Raw genomic sequence first — 26,230 nt, 5'->3', positions numbered from 1 at the left:
TCTGACTCTGAGGTATCCCCCCCGACACCTGTTTTCTTATACTCACTCAGGGCCTTCCCTCAGTCCCGCTCATCTCCACTTACATTCCATCTCACCACGACCCAGTGACATGGAAATGTGAGGAGCCTCCATTGGGCAGGGTCCTGGGCTTCACATCTGTGGATTGGAGATGGAATGTGAGCCACATGGTGTCTGTGAGGTTAAACAGCAGGGCCCCATCTGGATGCACTGCCATCTCTCTGTAGACAAGGATAAAAGCAGCTGTGCATGGAAGTCACATTAATGTACACAAATACCTGGTAAATTCTGGAAAAGAGACCTGTTAGGGAAATCATTCTGACTTTTATAAGACATATGAAGCTAAATGAATGAGTCACTGACTTCAAAATCTTAATGATTGGAAACACAATGGAAAGTTCCGAAACAGACGTAAGTGATAGAGGGTCTTTTATTCCATCATTGATTTGAAAATGCAAAATTAACCTAAATGTCTGACAGCTGGAGATTCTTTCAATTTTCATCACATCCATTCCTCAGAGCTTGCCTTTTCACTCTGTTGATTGTACCCTTGGACACAGAAGCCTTTACATTTGGTGCAGGTTCCTTCCTTTGTGCGTAGATATCCTGTTTTCCCAGCACCATTTGTTGAAGAGACTGTCCTTTCCCCATTGTGTAGTCTTATCACTCTTCTCAAATACCATTTGGCATATATGCCAGGGTTTATTTCTGTGCATTCTATTCTGTTCCATTGGTTTATGTATCTGTGTTTAGGCCAGTACCACGTCATCTGGATTACTCTTGCTTCATGATATGTTTTGAAATCTAAAAAAGTGAGGCCTCCAACTAACTTCATTTTCCTCGTGTGTTTTCGCTATTTCGGGTCCCTTGTGATTCCGTATGAATTCTAGCATGTTATTTTCTATTTCTGCAGAAATTGCCATTTGGATTTTGATAGGGATTCCACTGAATCTGTAGAAAACTTTGGGTAGTATGGCCATTTTAACAATATTAGGTCTTCCAATTCACGCATTTGGGATGTCTTTGTATTTATTTGTATCTTCTTTGATTTCTTTTAGGAATGTTTTGTAGTTTTCAGTGCATAAGTCTTTCACCTCCTTTGCCAAGGTTTTTCCTAAGTATTTCATCCTTTTTAATGCTATATTAAACAGGATTATTTTCTTAATTTCCTTTTCAGACTGTTCATTGTTAGTTTATAGAGATGCAACTGATTTTTGTGTGCTAATTTTGTATCCTGCAACTTTTCTAAAATTGTGTTTTAGTTGTAACAGTTTTCATGTGCAATCTTCTTGGTTTCCTATATGTAAGATATTGTCATCTGCAAAAAAATAATTTTACTTCTTTTCTAATTTGGAAGACTTTTATTTCTTTTTCTTGTCTAGTTGCTCTGGCTAGGACTTACAGTACTTTGTTGAATAGGACTGCAGATAGTGTACATCTTTGCATTCTTCCTTTTCTTCTTAGGGGAATAACTTTCAGTCTTTGACCGTTGTATGATGTTAACTGTGCTTTTCATATATGGCTTTTATTATGTTGAGGTAGTTTACTCTTCCTACTTTTCTGAGCATTTGTATTTTGAAATGTTGTTGAATTTTGTCAAATGCTTTTTCTGCATTAGTTGATATGATCATGCGGGTTTGTTTCTCCTTCATTCTGTTAATGTGGTGTATTACATTGATTTTTGTATGTTGAATCATCCTTGCCTTACACGAATAAATTATAGTGTGTCATGAAATGTAATTATTTCAATGTGCTGTTGAATTGGGTTTGCCAGTATTTTGTTAAGGGTTTTTGCATCAATATTGATTAGGGATATTCGTTGGTAGTTTGCTTTTCTTCTCGTTTCTTTCTCTGGGTCTTATATCAGAATTATGCAGGTTCCATCGAATGAGTTTGCAAGAGTTCCCTCTCCCACTCTTTGGAAGATTTTAGCAGAATTAGTGTTAATTCTTCTGGAAATGTTTAGAGGAAATTGGCAGTGAGGCTATGTGGTCTTGAGTTTTTCTTTGTTGGAGATTTTTGATTACTGCTTGAATCTCTCGTTATAATTCTGTTCACATTTTTTTTTTTATTTTTTTTTTTTAAGATTTTATTTTTTCCTTTTTCTCCCCAAAGCCCCCCGGTACATAGTTGTGTATTCTTCGCTGTGGGTTCTTCTAGTTGTGGCATGTGGGACGCTGCCTCAGCGTGGTCTGATGAGCAGTGCCATGTCCGCGCCCAGGATCCGAACTGACGAAACACTGGGCCGCCTGCAGCGGAAAGCGCAAACTTAACCACTCGGCCACGGGGCCAGCCCCAATTCTGTTCACATTTTTATTTCTTCTTGATTAGGTTTTAGTAGGTTATATGTGTCTAGGAAGTTACCCATATCTTCTACGTTATATAATTTGTTGGCATATAATTGTTCATAGTACTCTTTTATAATCCTTTTAAAGAATTACTGTGACATGAGCTGCAATGTCCCCTTTCTCATGTCTGATGTTATTTGAATCTTGTCTCTTTTTCTTTGTCTACCCAAGGGTTTGTCAATTTGTTAATCTGTTCAAAAATTAAGTCTTGGTTTGGTAATTTTTATATTTTTCTATTCTGTTTTATTTAACTCTGCTTTAATTTTTTCTGTGTACTTCTTTTCTTCTGCTAAATTTGGGTTTAGTTTGTTTTTTTTATTCTGCTTCCTTGAGGTGTAAAATATATTTGACTTGAGATCTTTCCTCTTTTTTAATGTAAGCATTTACCACTGTAGACTTCCTTCCTTTTAGTGTAGTTCAGCTCTCACTGCATCCCATAAGGTTTGGTATGTTGTATTTTCACTTTCACCCAGATATTTTAAAAATTCCTTTGTGATTTCTTCTTTGATGCATTGGTTGTTTAAGAATAAGTGGGCCACAACTAGAAGGACCCACAACTAAAAAATATGCAACTATGTATTGGGGGGATTTGGGGAGAAAAACCAGGGGGAAAAAAAAAAGAAGAAGAAGAAGATTGGCAACAGTTATTAGCTCGGGTGCCAATCTTAAAAAAAGAAAAAAAAAAGAATAAGTGGTTTAATTTCCTATTTTGTCAATTTTTCTGTTTTCTGTCAGCTATTTCTAGTTTTATTTCACTGTGGTTAGAGAAGATATTTCTATGATTTTAAACTTCTTAAATTAAGATTTGTTCCTTGACTTAACGTGGTGTATCATCGAGAATGTTCCATGTGTGCTTGAGAAATGTGTTTTCTGCTGTTGTTGAGTGAAGTGTTCTATATATGTCCATTAGGTCAATCAGTCTATGATGTTGTTCAAGTTCTTATAAGCAGGAATTTCTCTTTTTGATCTAAATATCATATTACTATATTATTATAATATTCAACTCTAGTAAAATTTTTGCTTTTTAATATAATTAAAAAAATTTTCCTTTCACATATTCTGACCTAGCTTATATGTTTAATTTACATTTTTTCCCTGTTTTACACCAAGGGATACATAAGTCAACGTGTTGTTTTGAGATTTTTGTGACGTGAAAGTCCACATAAGGTAACGATAAGTACAAAGTAACTGCTCTATAAATATGAAGAAAGAGAGTTCCTTGAAGTCTTTAGTTCAATGAAAGAACTGACACAAGGCAGTGAACTGAAATCTATTCTTTTAAATCATTTTCCTGTTTAAGTTCTGGGTAATTTTGTCTGATTTTTTCCCCAGTTTTATTGAGATATAATTGACATACAACATGAAGTCTCTTAATGTGGGAGTCGGCTACGGTCAGGTGCTTGAAAATCAAGTGTGTGGAGGTTGACGAATACGCAGTGAAGTAAATGAAAATATAATGATGAATAAGACAGGAAGTCCCCAAGATTCTAATTATAGTTTATGACAAGGAGACAATCTCCATTGCCAAATGCCTGGAGGCCATTCTGCCATTTCTCAGTGACTGGTGTTCATATTCAGAGCCAGAGGCTCTTGCAGGGAAAATGAGGTTTGTGTTACTTTTGCCATGGGAACTGACACCCAATATCCTCCACTTACAATTTGTTCCCATCCCCAAATGATAAATATATTTTCCTTTAATAAGGAATCTTAATTTTGATATACATTATTTTTTATATCAGACTAGAGTAAGAGTCACTGTTATTAGTGCTTTACATATCATAACTGATTGAATCTTCAATGAGAGTTGAAGTACTGATGATATTCTCATTTCACAGATGAAAGAACTTAGGACAAAGACAGGTTTAAAGACGCATTCAATCACATCCCAGCAAGTGGCTGAATCAGGATTTGAATCCATGTTTGCTGCAAAGACAAGTTTCTTAACCATGGTGCTACACTAACAAGGCAAAATATATCTTTCCTTCAACTACTCAACATCCGTACTTAATTTTATGAGTATCTTTTGTCACTTTTAAATGGGTGTCTTCATATATAATTGTGGTTATGGTAACTTTCTATTATGTCTATGCTTTTATTTCATAGGCCAATATTACCAATGAATGAGTATTTAAATAAGATGTAAATACATTGATTACCATGCCATCCTACATGAGAGATTATGAGAGATGAAGTTGGAGTCATTGAAGCAAGAATGGTTCACTATTATGATGGGTACTGAAGACACGTTTCTCTTTAGGCAGGAACAAGAGTAAAATGATACCAACTACTGAAATAATTGCACAATATTGTGGCTAGCTGAGGTATACAACCATAACATGAGTAAGAGATAAAACATTTTACGGTAAAGACTAAATTATTAATTATAGGTCATATAGTTATGTGTTTATTAATGAAAGGCTACTAACAAACTATAGAAACAATGTGATAATTTTTGAAATAGACTCAAAAGACATGTAAAATTGATCTAAAAGCTATGGAAATATGTACATTAAATAAATTGAAATGAAGGTTTGTAGCATGTCTAGAGGTGACATTGAATTTTAAAAATAAACAAGTTTATTGAGATATAATTTACATACCATAAAATTGTTTCATTTTAAATACAGAATTCAAGGATTCTTAGTACATTTACCACGTTTGGAAATCATCCCCACAATTTAGTTTTAGAATATTTTTATCAGCCCCCCAAAAATATTTTCAACCAAAAAAGAAAAATATCCTATGATATATTTGAAAGGTAGAAATTGCTGCAGTACCAGTCTTCCCCTACCCGCGCCTTGGTATGAAACCCACATTTGATGACACTAACTTCTAAAAAGCTCCTCCTTTAAATTCAAGAGGGAAATTATTCTTATCATAGTCAACAGACCATCAGTGTTTCCTTTCTAGATACAATTACTGTCCCCATTAAGCACATCATATGTGCAGCATTAGAGAAAAGACACATATTCTACCCATTTTCACTAAGACATAGTTTCTCTACGTGATTAAACTATTGTATTGGAGTTCCATTTTTAAAAATCATTATATGCATGGAATTTTTACAGCAACTACTCTACCCACCCTGAAAATAGCGTCACAGGCTCTTTTACGTCAGGCAAATCAGTTAAAACCATAGAGATATTGAATACTGGATTAAATGCTACAGAGAGAACACATCAACCACCAACAGAGAGGATTACATCAAATTACATTAGCAGCATTCAGGGATGAGTGTGGGGTTTAGGACCTCTGGTTGATCTCCACAAAGTCATTCCATTTCTCAGGAATTATTCCTCCCACCTCTGTGTCTTTGCCATCGGATTAGTTTCTATCCCAGAGGAATCCTTTTTTGAGACGTGAGCACTTACCCCAACTCCTCGTACACCTCTTTCCCTTATACACTCTGCCTCTCAGACTGAAATAGGAAAATACTCATGTGGTTCCTTCCTGCTGCCAGGACTGTGGGCTTAGAGTAATGTACCAGTGTGTGCGTGGTGGGGAGGGAGAGAGCCAGTCTCTGTGATGTTTGTGATTCTGACACATCTTCTCACAGAACTGCAATGATCCATTCAACTGTAGTGATAATGGCAGTGCACACTCGGTAAGCTGAGAATACTTCTGAAATCTTTGTTCCTACTGCCAGTTCCCACAAACAATTACAAGTGCCTAATGAACATCACCAAAGAGACATTTTGAAGTGTTCACTAGAGACCCTTCTTTTTCTATGACCCCTGAAGACAGACAGGGTTCACATGGAGAAAGCAGAAAATGCTGGTGTCTGACACTTGATGGATAGTGGTGTCGAAAATAGCTTCTTTTGCCTATTTTCTGTCTGTGTATCTGCTTCAGTGAAGAGTCTCTTCATGGATTTTGCCCATTTTCTAATTCGAGTCTTGTTTTTTTCTACTGTCATGGTTGTAGAATTCCTGATACACTCTACACATCAGTCCCTTGGCAGATATATGGTATGCAAATATTGTCTACTATTCTGTAGCTTCTCTTTTCATCCTCTTAATGTGGTTTTTCACACACTAAAGTTTTTAATTTTGTTGAAGTCCACTTTATCAATTTTTTTCTATGGGTCATGCTTCTGGTGCCATGTCTAAGAATTCTTCACCAAGCCCTAGATCCTGAAGATTTTATTCTACATTTTTTTCCTAAATATCTTACAGTTATACGTTTAAAGCTATGATACTTTTTGAGGTAATATTTGTACAGGTATGAAGTTCAGGGGCAGATTGTTTTATTCCTTTTTTCCCACTATGGCTACTCCATTGGTTCAGCACCAGCTTTTGAAAATCCTTCCTTCATTGAATAGCCTTGGTACCTTAGTCAAAAATCAGTTGGAAGTACTGGTGTGGGGCTATTTCTGGTTTCTCTATTCTGTCCCATTGATCTATGTGTCTGTCACTCCACCAATACCACACAGTCTTCATTGCTGTTATTATATTAGAAATCTTGAGGGGCCGGCCCCGTGGCCGAGTGGTTAAGTTTACACACTCCACTTTGGCGGCCAAGGGTTTCACCGGTTCGGATTCTGGGCGTGGACACGGCACTACTCATTAAGCCATGGTGAGGCGCCACCCCACATAGCACAACCAGCCTTCTGTCCCTCAAATACACCCAACTTAGTCACAGTGTGCAATTCTTCGTGTATTGATGACTTCTATTGCTAATATTTTAAGAATTTTTGCACCTTCATGTGAAATTCAGTTGGTACTTATCTTTTTTTCCCCCAATACCTTTGTCTAGTTTTGGTATCATGGTAATACGGGCCTCATAAATTGAGTTGGGAAGTCTTCCCTCCTCTTCTATTTTCTGAAAGAAATTGTGTAGAATTGCTGTTAATTCTTCTTTACACATTTGATAGAACTGTCTAGTGTTAACGTTGGGGCTTTGTTAAATTAACACCAAGCCACACATCAATTGTGGATATTCCTCAATTATTTAAATATGTTCCCACCTTGACAATTTTCTCCACCCAATTGCCCTTCCCCATTTGTATTTGCATGATATACTCTTTCAATTAATTAATGATTCTGCTCAAAAATCTCATCATATAGGTATTCCCTGAACACATTAAATTAGGACACTCTGTCCCTCTATCATTGTACATAACACCTTCGTTGTACTTAACACCATTATATTTTTAATTATTGTTTACTTACATTTACAGAATATAAGCTACTTAGGTAGGAAGCTGAATTTGTTTCCTGCTACATCATGTGATTACAATAGTTCCTAAATGACAGAATAAGTAAATGACAGAATGAGTAAATGCATTTCATCAGTGAAAAGGAGAAAGTTACTGCAATGCTTAGGCTCATAGATTAGGAGGTCAAATGGTCAAGAAAACATGTAATTATATTTGTGGCACCAAATTCCTTCCTTCCTTAAGTTTCCAACGTAGCGTTCTGAACATCTGTCATAAATTCTGATGCTATATTTTGTTCACACATTGTTAGGCAACGTGAGCTAAAAACATCTGACTCATACATGAAGGGATGTTATTAAGTTTTTCTAAGCCACAAAATTTTAAATTCAAGATTCCCTCTCAAATGCGCCATTCTACTCCCAACACAAAATAATCATCTTATTTCTCAGGTAGGACAGTTTTTATTTGAAAGTGACAGAACTGCCTGGAAAACTGTGACTGAGACAATAGAGGGCTTATCATTTTCACATACAGGAAGTCCAGAGGTTGCAGTGTGAACGTGATGGCTTCTCTGGACAGTCCTCTCTGCCTGCTCCACCTTCACGAGCACTCAGCCCTCAGTCTCCTTAAAGTAAGATGTGGCTGCTGTATGAAAAAGAAGGGTGAAGGGTGACGGGCAAAACCCTTCTCATTATTAGGTTTTGTCTTGTTTACAAGGAAATGATAATCCCAAGAATCTTTTCCAAATATTATTAGCTAGTTCTCTTACATGGCCACCACAATCTTAATAAGCAATGGGAATTTTCAAATTTCATATTCACACCTCAAGAACAGAGAAAAGTAAAGGAAAAAGATGTTGGAGAAAATATTTAGCTACAAAATTAAAATACCCCTTATTAAAGATATTAAATGACAAGGTAGTCAAGGATAACTGTGGGAAGAGACAGATTTTATCGTCTGACTTTGTTCTTTATCCTGAGAGTATAATATTCCATGTAACCCGTGGCCAGTCTCCTAAGAGTTCCAAATGAGATGCAAAAATTGAGTCCTTAGTGTTTTCTAACTTACAGATTTATTTCCTTTCAGATGTATCTATCGGAATCTACACAAACTAAAATAATTTTCTAACTTTTAATATGGATATTCTGATTCTAGTGTCAGGTTAGGAAAATTAAAGAATCCATTTAGAGATATTATTCATTCATGCCATCCCACCTTAGAGCTAAAAAAAGGCGTGAACTTGGGAATAGTCTAACACCACCTCCAAAGCTACTTTAATAGTAGACTATAACTTAATAGTAATTTGGCTGTTATATCATAACTCAAGGGTGTTCATAATTGGGGAACCTACATTAAATATTTCCCATGAACCAGCAGATACTTCAATACTATCTCCTTGGGAACACAGAATACATTCAATTGAGGGTGAACATTTAAAATGCATATTTTAAATTTATGTCTGTTCCTAAAGACAGGAATTCTTTGTTACATTATAATTTTTAATTTTTTTACTGTTATTTTACACACACAAGATTTTTTGTCTTAAAAGTTAAAACTATATTAAACATGTATACTATGAGTATCCCCAATTCCAATCTGCATTCTCAAACACTCTCTATTCTTCAGTAAGTTACCTTTGGTATGATTTTGAGATTTATTTTTACAACAAATACCTGCTAGACAGAATATTCTACATTTTGCTTTTTATATGTGGTGGAGATCACTCCAACATAATGACTTTCTTCACTCTACTAATAGCTTCGCATACAAAGCCATGTGTCTCCTAATTTCTCAGCCAATCAAATGCAAATCATGAATATGTATTTCCAAAATTGTAAGTTCTTTGAATCTAACATGGGAAGAAAATAATTACGCCATTCAGCCTAGAGAGCTAATGAAGCACCCCAATGAGGCAGGATGTGTTTGGATGAATAGAAGGCACGTGATCCATTCACAGTTACAAAAAACATTTTATTTTACTTACATGGACATGAGAAGTATGATACATTCTAAATAAAAGAGTATCAAAATATAATTTCAGTGGCCAAATATGAATCTTACACAAGCATCTTGTACTCTGGTTCTTTTGATTAAACTGTCCTCTATGTCTCTTCAGTTTCCAAAAATAAGACTAATTTTCATTAATCTGTGATACGCACCAGCTATTACTTTTCAAAAGAGAGACCACTGTTCCTCCTCCATTTTTGTACCACATACGCCACCCCATCATTCTACTCAGTGAAAATGTCCTTCTCTCAATATCCTGGCCTACTCGGTTTCATGATCACCAGTAAGGCAATCCTCTCCTATAACTGTCAACAGAGGTCCACAGTCATACCAACAAATCTAGAGAAGGGCCAATGACCTAAGAAAGCATAATAATTTTGATAATACTTTTACATCTATTCCCTGCCACTTCCCGTGTTCTCAAATTTATACTAAATTGTATCTTAAAATTACTATCCTAGTTTTTCCAGGTTCCACGGATATGAATAAACGCCATCTAATGAAGAAGCTCCTTTCATCTTACGGATCCCTTCCCTGAGACCATAATGGTGAGAAATGAAAAGCATGTATGAAAGTATAACATCAACAGGTTTCACACTTCAGGTGGTAAGCCATCAATAAATGTAGCCTTTTCCAGAAACCTCAAAGAACTGAATAAAATCATTTTATAAACTGAAGGTAATTAGACCCTTCCACAGATGTCCTTACTACATGGACACACATCATCTCATGAGTTTTAAACAATTTCACTTTTAATTGTCTGTGGAATTTAACATCTGAGGTTGGTTAATCTTCAAAAACAATAGACTTAGTTGCCTCTACTATGAATTTTCTTACGTACAGTTCATTGAGAGAATTGGTGAAAGAATTCATCACTTTCCTTACATCGGTACTATTTCTGTCTGAATATTTCTGCCTGAATTCTTAGGTGTATTATGAGGTCAGTGTTTACAGACCTTGATAGCTTTGTATGGTTTTCATCTTATATGAATTCTTTCATGACCACAAAGTTGTACATTTTTGATAAAGCTGGTCATACTCATTACATTTATAAGGTTTCTCTCTAGTAAGAATTCTGTTCCACAAGGCGTAAACTTTGGGTACACCTTACCATATGTTACATTTGTGTGGTTTCTCTCAAAGATGCGTATTCTGATATCAAGTGAGGTGTGAGCCCTGGTTACTGGCTTTCTCACATCCATTACTTTTATATGGTTTCTCTCCAGGATGGAGTCTCTGATGCTGAATAAAGCCTGAACACTTACATAAGTTTTGTCTCAATCATTATATTTGTAAGGTTTCCTTCTGCTATGAATTCTCTGATGATCCCCAAAGCTTGACCTCTGAATAAAAGCAGTGCCACATATATTAGGTTTATAATGTTTCTTTTCAGTATGTATTTTCTGATGCCTAGTTAGGTTTGCAAATTGGGTAAAAGCTCTGCCACACTCATTACATTTGTAAGGTTTCTCTCCAGTATGTATTTTCTGATGTCGATTGAGATGTGAACGCTCCATAAAGGCTTTGTCGCACTCATTGCATTTGTAAGGTTTCTCTCCAGTATGAGTTCTCTCATGACCCCAAAGGTGTGAATGTTGGATAAAAGCCTTATCACATTTATTACATTTATAAGGTTTTTCTCCTGTATGAATTCTCTGATGTTCCATAAGGCTTGAACTTTGAATGAAAGCCTTGCCACACACATTACATTTGTGTGGTTTCTCTCCAGTATGGATTTTCTGATGCTTAGTAAGGCTTGCAAATTGGGTAAAAGCTTTGCCACACTCGTGACATTTGTAAGGTTTCTCTCCAGTATGGATTTTCTGATGTTGACTAAGATTTGAACGCTCAGCAAAGGCTTTGCCACACTCATTACATTTGTAAGGTTTCTCTCCAGTATGGATTCTCTTATGCTGAGTAAGGCTTGAACGCTCAGCAAAGGCTTTGCTGCATTCATTACATTTGTAAGGTTTCTCACCAGTATGAATTCTCTGATGACTTGCAAGGTTTGACTTTTGACTACAGACTTTGCCACATATATTACATTTGTAAGGTTTCTCTCCAGTAACCGTTCTCTGATGACTTCCAAGGTTTGAATTTTGACTAGAGGCCTTGCTGCCTACATCACATTTATATGGTTTCTCTCCTGTATGCACTCTCTGATGTCTAGTAAGGTTCGAGCACTGATTGAAAGCTTTGCCACACTCATTACATTTGTAAGGTCTCTGTCCAGAATGAATTCTCTCATGATTCGTGAGGTTTGAGCTTTTGCTAAAAGCTTTCCCACACTCATTACATTTGTAAGACTTTTTTCTAGTGTGTGTTTTCCCATATTGTGCAGGTAACGCAGGATATTTAAAAACCTTCCTATATTTATTACAAATGCTTTTAACACTAGAAGGAATTATTTGAAGAGGTGAAACTGAGGAACCATTGTTAATAGACTTCCCAACTTGACTGCCTTCATAAACTGTCTCCTCAGTTTGAAATCTCTGCAGTTCAGCCAGGTGGGCCTGCAAACTTAATCTAGGTCTATTTTCCAAACACCTTATAGACTTGCTTCCAGCATCGCTCATGTTATTTTTCAGTTTTAACAAATTCCTTACAAATGGCTTGTCACGCATGAAATATTCGTATGTATTATTTCTTATTGAAACACTCTGCTTTTGAGGAAAATTAATTGAGGACATATTATGTTGTTGATCTATTCTACGAGTGAGATTTTTGTTATAAGTCAAAGGCACTCTTTTGTAATTTCTCTCATCATATCCCCACTCATTCTCATGCTCATGCATATTTTCCAAGACTTCCTTGAGGTCAAAATCCTTGACGCTATGCCTTTCATTTCTTTCCAATATCACTTGATGGTATAATTCTCCTTTATCAATGTCCTCTCTTGGTGATAATTTATTTATTGCAAATTCAGCAGAAATGCTTCCTATTAAATAGAATTAGAAGATAAATATTTTATATTGAACTACATAATTACACAAAAAATAATACTTACAGTGAACATAGTTATGTAGTTTCTCAAGCATGGTCCTCAAACACTATTGTGATATACAGATTTTATAATTTTCCTTTATATAATTTTTTCCGTATTAGTAATTTCTTTAACTTTTGATCATCTATTTCCAAAGCACATATTACATACTGTACATATTGTCTGGCTGTATACCTGGATAATTAAATGATACTCCACAGGCAGGAAGTTGATCTATGTACTAGCTACTATGTAACTGCAGACACGAAATTATAATTGAGATTTGAGACTTTCTTCCCTCATTCTCAACCTTTATAATAATATCTATTTACTAATAATGTATGTTTAATAATGTGTGGGGATATGATGCAAGAAAAAAGATAAAAAATATCAGGATATCACAATAATAATAAATAAAACATTTTAGTAACACATATTCAATCTAGCAGGTAAGTTCCTAAGTAAGCACAGTTATACAAAATAATAGTCTCTGGGATTCTAATGAATTCTTCCTTAAGGACTAAAGAAAGAATTTACATTCCAGAAAGAGCACACAGTAGGAAAAAGGAAAAATATGTTCAGAATCAGTGAATTCTGAAATATCAATTGGTTCAGGTAAACACATTTTTATGAAGATTAACAATTAGGGAAGATTGTCTGAAATAATCATGATTTCATGCCTGCAGTTATATAATAGCCAGTACAAAGATCAACTTTCTAACTAAGGAGTATTATTTAATTATCCAGTTATAAGGTGAAACATATGGACAGTATATAGGACGTGCGTTCAAAATTTATCTAAGGTCAGAGGAAACATTAATATGGGAAAAATTACAAAAAGAAAACATATAAGATATAATGCAGGCCAAGGTCAATGTCATAATAAACATTACAGAAAGGCGACAGTTCTCACTAACTAAAGGTAACTTTTTCAATCCTTACTGCATACCATGCAATATTTTAAGCTCTCTAACAGCATTAACTTCTTTAATTATTCTTGAGGTAAATCATTACAATTTTTCATATAAAAACAAAGGGTCCAACGAGGTTTATATATCTATCCTAACTCACAAAGAAAGCAAATTCAAGAGCCAGGATTTGAATCTGGGTGTGCAGACTAAGACAGAATGTTCATAAGCATCAAGCACCAGTGCCCATCCAGGCATACAGATCACAACAGGTCACAGCAACTACCAGGAGCTTACAAAGAAATGTTCTGAGGGAGATACAGGACCTGAGTTATGTCACTTATAGTGTGACTGTTCCCCCATTCCCAGGTGACAGCATGAGTCATCATGTCCCACACTTGTTGATGCAGACAGTGACTAGAGCATGTTTCTATCCTGAGCAAGCTGTAGTGTGTAGGAGTGGGGATCTTTCCTTATGCAGTGTACGCAGTGTGGGGAGGAGCCGGTCCCCTGGATACTGGGGTGCCTAGGTGCTAAAAATTAATATACGTGGAGGTACTAGTATAGTTCATTTAGACTAATAAAAGATGTAATGAAAGGCAAGGATTGGGATTTAGAACAACAAGAGTGAAGGTCAAGGAATAATGGGCAATGTGGGAGCAGCGCTTGTGCCTGCAAACCTATGGGAAAATGACTGTGCTACAGCAGTTAAAATCCTGACCTTGGAAAAAGAGAGGAAGTCATTTAGCAAGAGGTGTGATACTGACTTATTCTGTAGGAACTATACCATGGGGATGAGGCAAACAAGGAAGAGATTAAAAAGGGAGACAGTGTGATGTTAGGGGAAGAATGTAGGTTTACCGTTATTCCAGTATTTGCTGTAAAAATGATCAAACTGAATATCCCATGATTTCCATTTTTAGACATATACTTCAAGAGAGTCACACATGTTTCAGAAGACACGTACAAGAATGTTCTTAGTAAGATCCAAAAGCAAAAACCTGGACGTGACCACCAAGACAAGAATGGATGAATTCACTCTCTACAAACTCATATGGATGCAATAAGACCCTCTTGAGGGTCCAGCAATGGAGGGTGACGATGGGTGCTGGATGATGATCTCAACTGGGGGTCACAAAGGTTGTATGGTAGGAACAAAGTTAGCACGAGGCTTTTGCCAAGGTTTCAACTTTTTTGGGATGTGATTAAATTTGGTAAAAAATAATTTATGAACTAAGTTATATTATTTTTCAAAATAGAAATTTATCAATTTTGATGCATTGAGTTTATTAGTCCCAATGTCCACGCTTGTTAATGGAGGGGCCAGCCTGGTGGCGTAGTGGTTAAGTTCATATGCTCCGCTTTGGTGGCCCAGGGTTCGTGGATTTAGATCCTGGGTACGGACTTGGCAGTGCTCATCAAGCCATGCTGTGGCAGCATCCCACATAAAGTAGAGGAAGACTGGCAAAGATGTTAGCTCAGCAACAATCTTCCTTACAAAAAAAAAATAAAATAAAAAAATAATAGAATCTTCCTAGAAGTTTTTAATTATTTGAAATCATATCCCTGTTTTGTTTTTTTTTTCTTTGAGGAAGATTAGCCCTGAGCTAACATCTGCTGCCAATCCTCCTCTTTTTGCTGAGGAAGACTGGCCCTGAGCTAACATCCTTGCCCATCTTCCTCTACTTTCATATGTGGGATGCCTGCCACAGCATGGCTTGCCAAGTGGTGCCACGTCCACACCCAGGATCCGAACCGGTAAACCCCAGGCCGCCGAAGCGGAACATGCGAACTTAACCACTGCACCAGTGTGCCGGCCCCGGATCTTTTAACATTACCATCTCAGACACATAAGAGACATAAGGTGAGAAGTGCTCATCTATATATATGTAGTATATATATATAGCTATTCTTATTACAAATCAGTAGAAATTAATGTGCACTTATCCAAAAGTATATCTTAGTTGCGGGTCCTTCTAGTTGTGGGATGTGGGACGCCACCTCAACGTGGCCTGACGAGCGGTGCCATGTCCGCGCCCAGGATCCGAACCCTGGGCCGCCGCAGTGGAGCACGCGAACTTAACCACTCAGCCACGGAGCCGGCCCCCACTTATCCAAAAGTAATGAATTCTGACTTCACAAACATCATCAGAAAGCAGTATCTTAAGGGGCATAACTAAACGACCTAGAGCACAGAATGGTTGGTATGGAGGGCGGCGTTGGAAGCAGCATTTAAGTGTAGAAACAATTTTTGGCAGTGCCATCATAATCCACGGCAGAGGTCTACATGCAGAGATGTGGTCAGCAACGTAAGTATCCAATAACAACAGAACAACAGGACAGCAATGGAATATGTATCAACAAGAAGCAGGTGACTTTTTATGGAATTCAGCTGAAAGGGGGGACAGGGAACAAACCAGGCGTCTTGTGTTAATTGAAATATGTAATTCCAAGAACTTAAGAAATTGTCTGGGAAACACGAATGTCAGAAACAGTAGTAATGAGGAAAATGGAGTGTAAAAAATTGGCTAACTTTTCTATTAAATGAGATATTTAAATATTAGGTTAGTATACCAAGATGTGCATGATGAATCTAGACAGAGAGAGTAATTATTAGAATAAATTATTTGTAGCAAAAAAAGTCAATGAAATTAAAATATAGTTCAAAAGTTAATTTTAGAAAAGTACATATATATGGAAAAAGCAATCAATCTTACATAAAAAACTTTTCTGTGAACTTAAAACTTCTAGAAAAAATAGCCTATTAAAAAAAGTGCATGTTAGTAGGTACTAAGTAATATGAAACAGAAGTAAAAGGAAGAACTAAGACTCTTAAAAACATTCTGGAGGTTACACAGGTTTTGGGGAAACTAATGCTAAGTCATAAACACTTAAGAAAGAAATCCTGTAAAATATAAAAAATATTCACTCCATGACCCAATAGCCTCAAACTGTAGATATAAAACAAAGAACACTAAGGGTATCATCAAAAATATTGGAGCTGATGATTAAATAAACAGAAAACAAGCTCATTTATAACAATGAATTTAGAAGATGAAAGTATCAGCGGCTTAAACAAATTACAGCAGATTTAAAAAATGGAGGCATCATTCCACTTTATAAACTCCTTCAACAAAACGTGTTAAAATTGTATTTGTTGAAGGTGAATGAACGAGAGCACACAATGGGGTAAACAATGCGGCATAAATGGTAGTTTAGTCAATAGTCTCGGATATTAGGTTGTGAACTTGGATAGTGTTCTCTTTAGAACAAGTTCCTACACCTTTTATCGCGGGCTCAAAGAAGATGATCATACTCTGTCTGAACACTACTGTAGCACTGCCCATGGGAGACATGGTTTAACTCCACAAAAACCAGAAGCACTTATCAGTCAGGCTCTCCTGACACTTTCTACGTCAGGATCCTGGGACATGCAGACCACTCTTCCCTGGGGGTTCAAGACGCACTTCTATATGTAGCAGGATAATACTGTAACATATTAATCAGTGTTCTCCTTCAAGAATTTTCTGTTATCCAGTAAACACTCTCCTTGGGAGAGTCCACCAGAAGTTGTCTATCTCCTAAAGGTGGGTTATCACAGCAGAAAAAGAGGATGGAACTTTAGACCCTTGGAATGTGTATTTCAAAAGCAAGTTTCAGAGGCAAAATCTTAGAGAAGAATAAGAAATCAGGAAGACTAATGACTTTCTATGTTCCCTGACAGGGAGAGCAGGATTAGGTAGAAAAATAAAAGATATGGGAATAAAATAGGAGAGCCAGATTTTCTGCAGTTCTTGAGAACGCTGTGCCTACAGGGTGTATGGTGAGTGTCTGAAAGACTGAGATATAGTTGCATGCACCAATGGGGACCAAAGAGAGGATCTCAGCATCCAGTCTTCATAATACTGGTCAGTAACAGTGCCAAACAATCTCAAATCCCATTCCGCTTTACACACATGTGGCAAAACCAGAACTCAAGAGACGGCTGAGGGGCCTGAACAGGCAGACAGGGCTTGACACAGCCCAGGCAGTTTCATGGGAACTCAGATACAATGGAAGAGCAGCTATTTTGTTTGTCTGTCATTAACTACTTCTCCCAAGGACATGAAATGTGAATGGAAACTGAATAGGTCCTGAGGTCAGGACTACAGAGGCTGCAGCTCTGATCCGGATGGACCAAGAATCAAGAGATCAAGGGGAAAGAGGACCCCTTAGAGACAGCCATCTTGGTCTCCCTCACACCAGGAGACCAAAGTGGTCACGGGGCCGGGTTAAGAGTGTGTCGTATGTCATGATAAAGTCTTTGCCTGCCTCTGCATGACGTGGAGCATCACGGGACAATGTGAGTTTAAACTTTTACACATTTGAACAACAGAGTGGTAAGTGTCTGTGTGTGGGGAAATTTCTTTTGAGAACTCCTAAGAAATAAATTTTTATTTTCCCACAGATCTTTCCCAATTGAGCAGTTTCTAAATAATATTTAATGGAGCAGCTTACCGTGAACCCATCTATCTGAGCTCTTATTTGTGTTCACATCTCCATAAAGTCCCATCTGTCTGCATTTTTTCCTATATTCCCTTCACTCTCCACAGTCCAGAGCTGTTTTCCTCACTCAAAAATGAAGATAATATTCTACTGAACAGAGACTTTAACTTACAAAGAAAAATGGCACAGGATATGCTATGTTTTTCCGGAACACATTCCCAGCTCTTTGTTCAGCTGAGAGGACATTATAGATGGGTCTAGAAAAGCATTTCAACAATCAGTCAACTGACTGCCTCCTTCTGAATGCTAAGGGGTTATTTTCAGTACGCAGGTATCCAGCTCTCTCCCAAGAACTACTGGATGAAATGCACAAGGGTAAAACCACAGAATCAGAGATTTTTAAAATTTACCAGAAGGTTTTCTGACTACTAATGTTCTGAAACCATCACTAATCAAAGCACAAAATGGGCAGAACTTCCAAAGAAAGGGCTAGTTAAGAGTCCATACGCCACATTATGAAGCCTTTCTTTTCTGAATGAAAACAGCTTCAATCACTCTCTTAAGAACAGGGATTTTCAAACTCTCACAAGTCAGTCGGGGGCTCCCAAGAGACTCACAAGGGAAAACGCAAGGATATACGAAAGTAGTTACGGACTTCTGGAGGAAGTTGTCCTCACCCAGGGAGAGCAGGTTCCTGTAGTTCTCCAGCATCACGTCCCTGTACAAGGCCCTCTGAGCGGGGTCCAGGCTTTCCCACTCCTCCTGAGAGAATTCGATGGCCACGTCCCTGAATGTCAACTGTCCCTGAAAGGAAAGCACATTTCACCACGTGGACAGGGAGAGGGCTCTTATTGTGACACAAAATGAGAGAAGCAGAGATGTGCAAGGACTGACTTGGCTGGAGTGAGAGGTCTCATGGATCCATGTAAGAGAATTTTGAGCAAGTTATATTACTCTAATTTTTTTTAAATGAGGTCAAGTTCATATAAGATAAAGTCAACCATTTTAAAGTACAATTCAGTGGCATTTAGTACATTCACAATGTTGTACGAACATCACCTGTATTTGGTTCAAAAACATCTTTATCATCGCAAAGGAAATCCATTACCCATTAAGCAGTTGCTTCCCATTCCTCTCTCCCCGCAGTCCCTGGGAATCACTAATGTGCTTTCTGTCTCTATGGATTTACCTATTCTGGATATTTTCACACCAACGGCATGGTATGAAACGTGTGAAATTTGTGTCTGGCTTCTTTCACTTAGAATGATATTCTTGGTTCGTGTATGGTGTAATATGTGTCAGCACTACATTCCTTTTTTATGGCTGAATAATTTCACTATATCACTATACCATATTTTATTTATTCATTCATCCTTTCACGGACACCTGATTTGTCACCACCTTTTAGCTAATGTTAATAATGCTGCTATAAACATGTATTCGAATATCTGTTTTCAATTTTTTTGGCTCTATACCTAGGACTGGAAGTACTGGGTTACACAGTTTAATCTTTTAAGGACCTGCCACAGTGGTTAAGGACCTACCAAAGTGGCTACCATTTTCCAGCAGTCTATCAGGATTCCAGTATCTCCAAATCCTTACTAAAACTTGCTATTTTGTGTTTTAGTATACTCATCCTAGTGGGTGTGACATGGTATCTCACTGTGTTTTGAGTTTCCATTTTCCTGATGACTGATTCATTGAACATGAGTTCACGTGCTTGTTGGCCACTGTATATCTTCTATGAAGAAATGTCCACTAAGGTTCTTTGACCATTTTTTTTTTTAAAGATTTTTTTATTTTTTCCTTTTTCTCCCCAAAGCCCCCTGGTACATAGTTGTATATTCTTCGTTGTGGGTTCTTCTAGTTGTGGCATGTGGGATGCTGCCTCAGCGTGGTTTGATGAGCAGTGTCACGTCCGCGCCCAGGATTCGAACCAACGAAACACTGGGCCACCTGCAGCGGAGCGTGCGAACTTAACCACTTGGCCACGGGGCTAGCCCCCTTTGACCATTTTTTAATTGGGTCCTTGTATTTTAGTTGTTGAGTTGTAGGAGTTCTTCATATATTTTGGATACTAGACCCTGATCAGATATGTGAGTTGCAAATATTTTCTCCCATTTGGTAGATTATATTTTCAGTTAGGTGATAGCGTCTCAATGCACACGTTTTTGCTTTTGTTGGAGACCAATTTATCTATTTTCTGTTTCTCTCTTTTGCTTTTTGTGTCATATCAAAAAATCTAGTGCCAAATCCAAGGTCAGGAAGATTCACCCCTATGTTTTCATCTAAGAGTTCTATGGTTTTAGATTTTATATTTAGTCTTTGGTTCATTATGAATTACTTTTTATATAGTGAAAGGTAGAGGTTCAATTCCATTCTCTTTCCTGTGGATACGCAGTTGGCCCAGCACCATTTAAGAGACTGTTCCTCTCCCACTGAAAAGTTTTGGCACCCTTGTTAAAAAGGAATCGACTATAGACGTATGGATTTATTTATGGACTCTCAGTTCTATCGCTTTGATTTATATTTCTATCCTCATGCTGGAACCACAGTTTTGATTACTCTTGGTTTGTAGAAAGGTTTGCCAGTGGGAATTTTAAGTCCTCCAATTTTGTTTTTCTTTTTCACCATTATTTTGGTTATTTGGGATCCTTACCAATTCAATATGAATTTTAAAATCGGGTTTCCTACTTGTGCAGAAATGGCTGTTGGGATTCTAATGGGGATTACACTGAATCTTGGTAGTACTTTGGGGAGTACTGTGACCTAGACAACACTAAGTCAACATTTTAGGTAGGACCCTTCAGAGACAGAGAAGATTAACAAACTAAAATGAGGCATTTTAGGAAGGAGAAAACAGAACAATCCATTAAGAACACAACTTTTACCTTGGAAAGAGCCATTCCTTCTTTCCTTCCTCTTCCTCTGGGATTCTCAGCTTAGATTATTCTGTATGACAAAAACATGTTCAATGCTTAGAATCAACACACCCCCTTCCTCTGCCACAAGTACACAAACAGGGAGAACCTTAACACAGGGGAAAGAGGGCCCTTTGCTGCCCACTGCAACAGGAGGGATACAGGGACGGTAAACTCCATATAGGGACCAAGAAGTGAGTTTTCACCCATTTCTTCAGAAAGCCGTCCCTTCCTCCTGAAACCCACAGACTCTGCTGCAACTGCATTGTCCTTGTCCAGTTGGCACAAAGTGGCTGGAAACTGCCTTTCCAAAATCTTGGCTCTTCCATAGGCAGCCAGCATCCAATGCCTGGTTGATGCAGGGGACAGAAGCCTGTCCCTTCCCTCAATTTGGACCAACTCTAAGGGCCACCCAGCTCCAGAGCTCCCCGCTAAAGATAAACTGAGGAGTTGAGATGTTTGTCCTGAGGACCAGGAGGAACCATAACAGGGCTTAATGCCGGGAGATGACACAATCAAACTTAAGATTTACCCATGAAACACAGGGAGGCAGAGTGAAGCTGAAAGAGAGGCATGCCTCTGTCTCTGAGCCTCCGTCCCTGCCTTTTTCTTAGTGGTTTTCATTCTGTTTGGAGGACTGGGACACATTCCAAATTCTAATTCTAACTGGCACCCTCTCCCAGAAAACTACCAAATGTAGACACATGCCCACTTTTGAACATCATTCCAGGGCTCCCATTTGCTCAGACTCAGAATTCCTGGTCTGCTCTATCATCTCCATGTTACAGGTGGGTGCACCGAGGCTCAGAGGGGGAGTAAGTTTACCAAGTTACCCTGCAGAGGGCTGAGTTCAGTGAGCAGACCTGGGTGTAAGTGGTGGCCTGGAGAGGGCAGTAGAAAGGGTCTGCTCTAATTCCAGATTCCTTTACATATTCCTGAGCAAGAGGAGCTTCTCTTTCATGGCTTTAATCAAACCCAAGCAATTACTTCCTGCTTTCAAGAAACATATTTTAAAAATGAAGTTACACATAGCTATTAGTCTTGGAAAACATGAAAGAGGGTCACCTGGAAATGAGCTCTGAGCAATCTCTTCCTCCTGAACAGATGGAGTCTGCTGGAACAAAGTTCTACACTAATCCAGCCCATCCTTCAGCATCTGCACAGAAAGACACAGGGGACTTGAGGGGAACATCCCCTTAGTTGGAGCCTTCAGCTCAGAGGTCACTAATTTAACAGGTCACTTCAGGGAAGAAAGCAGCTCTTGCCTATTAAACTAGCTGGTTAAACTAGGTTTACAGTGTTAAATATTATCAACATCCTTACCAGATGCATAGTGTAATATTTAGTTATTTATAGACCTCATAGTTCCAATATAAGAGTAGAAAGCATATAAATCTCATACTCTGCACGATAAAATTAATAGGGAAAATAATTTGGAAGTTAAAAAAAATACTAAAGTTAAAACAAGTGTGAGGATACATCACATTTAGAAAAGAATGACATGAGCCAGAGGTCATGGAAAGTCCTCCCCCATTTCTTGAAAGGGAAGAGGGTGACCTGGAATTGACTGAGCTAAGTCTGTGCCCTCAGGGGGGACAGGGGCTGCAAATGGAATTCTCTTCTGGTGCAATAAGTAGAAAATGCAGACGCCTCAAATACCTGGTTTTGTAACTCTCATTCTCTTCTGCATAATTTAAACAGTGCAACAAATCTGAAACTAATTAGATTATAGAGCCACAAATCAGTACTACTTCACACCTTAATATCCCATATCAAATCAACTCAATACTCCCTGGGTTTGGGTCCCTGACTTTCTCCACCACTGTGTTTTGTTCTCTGTATTTGTCTCTGTCCTTCTGGTTCTTTCCTCTCCTTTGTCCATTTCTGTGTTTCTCCCTGTTTCTCCGCATCCTTTTGTTTCCCTCCCTCTCTATTCCTCCTCCTACAATGTTGGGACCACTCTGCTGTAACGTCTGTTTCAACGCCTGCTGTTCTTTCTTCCTAAACGTTCTGGTGACCCTCTAACCCCATATATTTCCGCCTCTTTCTCCCCATCTCTGTCCTCCTCTGCTCTCCCTGGAAGGGACGAAGGGCACGCATCCACCTCCTGAGCGAGGCCTTTACCACGCGGTTGGGGGAGTCGGGCGTCAGAGCAAAGGTTTGAGGACGAAAATGACGCGGCAGCCGGTCGGTGTCTCCGTGGACCGAAGACAGAAACGTCTGGCGGCACCTGCCTCGGAGCGATTTTAACCCGAAACGGACGCGACTCCCGGACCCGCCCGGAGCCACAGGACTCGGGGCGTCTTATGGCGACGCCGCGAAAGGCGAAAGGGACGAACTCACAGCGAGAGGGACGAGCGGGTTCAGAGACATTAGCTTACTGGGCGACCCCCGAGCCCGGGTTGGAGGACACATGCCTGAGGAACGCGAAGCGCGGGAACGAACCAGAAATCGACTCACTCACCAGAGAACGCACATTCCTCCGCGCGACCCGCTTCCGGGTCTGCTGGAAACTGCGCGTGCGCTTGCTTATCGGGGCGGGGCCGACGGGGCGGGGTCGACGGGGCGGGGTCGAGGCCGGGGCGGGGCTAGGGGCGCGGTGTCTGGCCGCCTCCGCCCCGGAGGTTCCCAGGTCTGTTTGTCCTCCGGTCTACGTGTCTGGGTTTCTGCTTTTGGGTTCCTTTGAAGCTGGTGTCAGGCTCGGTCCAGAATTAGACATGTGTGGGCCGCTTATCCTGGAAGCGGAGATATTTCCTCTCAACAAATTGAAAACGGTTTCCGTGGGAGCTTTTTGACGAGCGGAGACGCCTGTCCTGTGAGCGCGGCTCTGAAGAGGAGACCCGGGGCTGGGCGGGGGCTGTGGGGGGCGGGGGCTGTGGGGGGCGGGGTCCGGAAGGTCGGAGACCCCGGACAGTAACAGCTGCTGCTTTTAGCAAAAGTCGGAGTTGTCTGTGTAGATGACAGAAACTAGAATGTGACATGAAATGCAAAACTGTGCCTGCGCGGAATGTGCAATTTTATACTAACTCCCCCAGAAAGGAATTTCTTTCTGTTCCCCTTGCACGTGGGAGGCAGAGACACAGCCCTGCGCTGGGTTCCAGGGACTTCATGGGGCCAGGCCCTGGGCTGTGGGGACAGAGAGCTGAGATAGTGCTTTAAAAGAACAAAAATGTCTTCGCTTATGGATAGAAATTAATTTCTCTCTCTTTAAATTTAAAGTGTTATACTAATCCAGACTTCTGGAGATGAATTAATAATCCACATACGTTTGAGCCGTGCTTGATGGCGTCCTGTGTTTTGCTGAAGTCATTAATTACTAAATATAATTGCAATTTCAATTTACAAAACTTTAAATTCTCAGTTATTTGGAACAATATTTTTACCTTGAAAATTAAATTAGATAAGTCGGGTATTTTAACTATCTTGGGTTTTTTTTTTTCTGTTTCTGCATGTTTTATGTCACGTGCAGTTAATGAGGCTTGCAAAAGATGGACTCTTCGGGACATATTTATTTGGCTTTGCTTTTAACTAATGAAATATCAATTTTGAAATGTTTCCAAAGACATGTGATAAGGATGTGTATTCCCTTAGTGAACAAAAATCCCCAATAGTATTACTAGTTTTTCACATTTGCAACAGCATCATTTAAACCCTTAATAATTTTTAATTTGAAATACACCAGTTAATAGCTCCTTTTCTGTTCCCCGTGGAAATTCTGAAGGTGGTGCTGGCAGGATTTTGAATCAACTGGATCACATCTGTACATGCCCCAGAAATTTCTGAAAGACTATTTTCAATAAACAGCACTCTTCTGTTTTCCCCAGAACTAATACCAGTTTCTCAAACTTCTAAGTCCCTCCCCCCCCATTATTTTGGTGAGGTTTTATTTCTTTAAGTAATTAAATGCTTGGACTGAAATGGATTGAAACTTTGGCAGATAAATTTCTCTTGGGCAAGAAAACAAAAGCGACCCTTCCCCTGTCCCTGTCTCTCCCCAGACTCCCAGTGCTGAGCTCACTTCCCTGAGCGCTGGTCACTCCATGCAGACCGACTTTGAAGTGGATCTCCATGAAGGAGCCAGGACTGTGCACCATTTGGGGTCAAGAAGTGCTGACATCTGAATTCCACATCTAATTTTTTTTCAGTCACTTTGCCTTCCAGGGGGGCCACTAACCCACATTTTTAATCAAATAGTCTCATCTTGTATTTGCATATAACATGTGTTTGGTAATTTTCCTGATCAGCTGAAATGATTTTTCTTGGACTCAGACAGGAAACTTAATGGTTGGAGGCTCCCATGCTCCCCAAGAGAATCTGAGCCCACAGGATGCTGTCTGAGTAAACCAAGGTCTAGTCACCCCCTCGTGGGCTCTTCTTTTCTTGACTGGGAATTAGATATCATAAGAGGTGAGGAGTGAAAACACTGAGATCACATTTTAGTATAATTTCCTGCATTTATATTTTTATTAATAGAGTGATAATTAATAAAGGGAAACCTCATTTAAAATGGAGTCAGGAGGCCAGAAGGGGAACCTCCCACACAGTACCACCTGAGATCAATTACAGACCCCAAGAGAAGACCTCAACAGGAAAGAATCATTAATTATAGGAATAAATGCACATTGCATCCTAAACGGAAATCGACTACCCCAGCAATTGGGCCCATGAGAAACCCTCAGCCCCCTGAACTCTTCCTTTTCTCCAATAGTCTTTCATTCAAAACTACCCCTCCCAATTTCCTCCTTTTTCTCTAAAATAACGTTCATCTCTCGTTTGTTGAAGTAGCCTGTGGATTTCCATATCCTGCACCTTCTGAATTGTAATTTTTTGGCTTTTACTGAATAAACTTGTTTCCCTGGTAACATAACTGCCTGCTTTATTTTTAAGGTTGATATATATGGTGCCTGAAGGGGGATGAAAAGGAGGCAACCCCCCAAGAGACAGCAACGCCTGGAATCTAGCGAGGTACCCAGACCAAGCCGCTTGTGTTCATTCCTTACATGAGCTGTTGCCTACTTTCAGTTTGACGAGGCTCCTCTTGGATTTCGAGCTCCACTCCACTGTGTTCTGAACTTTCTGACTTTCTTAGAGCAGGAGAGGCACTGTCCCCTCCAGAGAGGGACTTTGTCTTCCCAGTTCAAAGCTCTGTCCTTGAGTTCAAGATGTCGTCTTTGGAGAATACTCAGTTGTTTTCTGAAGGTAACACAATTCCTTTTGGGGCGTGGGCTTGCTGAAAATCTAGGAGTATTCTTTGATTTTCAGATTCCTTTTGGAATCAGGGCCGGGAATCCAGCAACTTTCTTTTGCTTTCAGATTCCTTTGGGGATCATGGCTAGGATTGTAGTATCTTTCTTGAGTTTTTGGGGATCATGGCTAGGATTGTAGTATCTTTCTTGAGTTTT

The 26,230-nt window shown here is 39.0% G+C and overlaps 1 protein-coding gene across 1 annotated transcript in view; it reads right to left on the bottom strand.

Annotated features, from left to right (window-relative positions):
• LOC124251544 (zinc finger protein 665-like) overlaps positions 1 to 23,343 on the bottom strand; it is a 47,747-nt gene extending 24,404 nt beyond the window's left edge. The window contains 5 exon segments of the mRNA XM_046684421.1: positions 10,928 to 12,469; positions 18,585 to 18,711; positions 20,799 to 20,859; positions 21,894 to 21,984; positions 23,293 to 23,343. Of these exon segments, the coding sequence (XP_046540377.1) occupies positions 10,928 to 12,469; positions 18,585 to 18,711; positions 20,799 to 20,813 (1,684 nt within the window). The 5' untranslated portion in view covers positions 20,814 to 20,859; positions 21,894 to 21,984; positions 23,293 to 23,343.
• Positions 23,344 to 26,230: the final 2,887 nt, after the last annotated feature.

The sequence above is a fragment of the Equus quagga genome, chromosome 13 (assembly GCF_021613505.1).
Source record: "Equus quagga isolate Etosha38 chromosome 13, UCLA_HA_Equagga_1.0, whole genome shotgun sequence".
Classification (NCBI taxonomy): Eukaryota; Metazoa; Chordata; class Mammalia; order Perissodactyla; family Equidae; genus Equus; species Equus quagga.
This window is presented reverse-complemented; position numbering and strand designations above follow the sequence as displayed.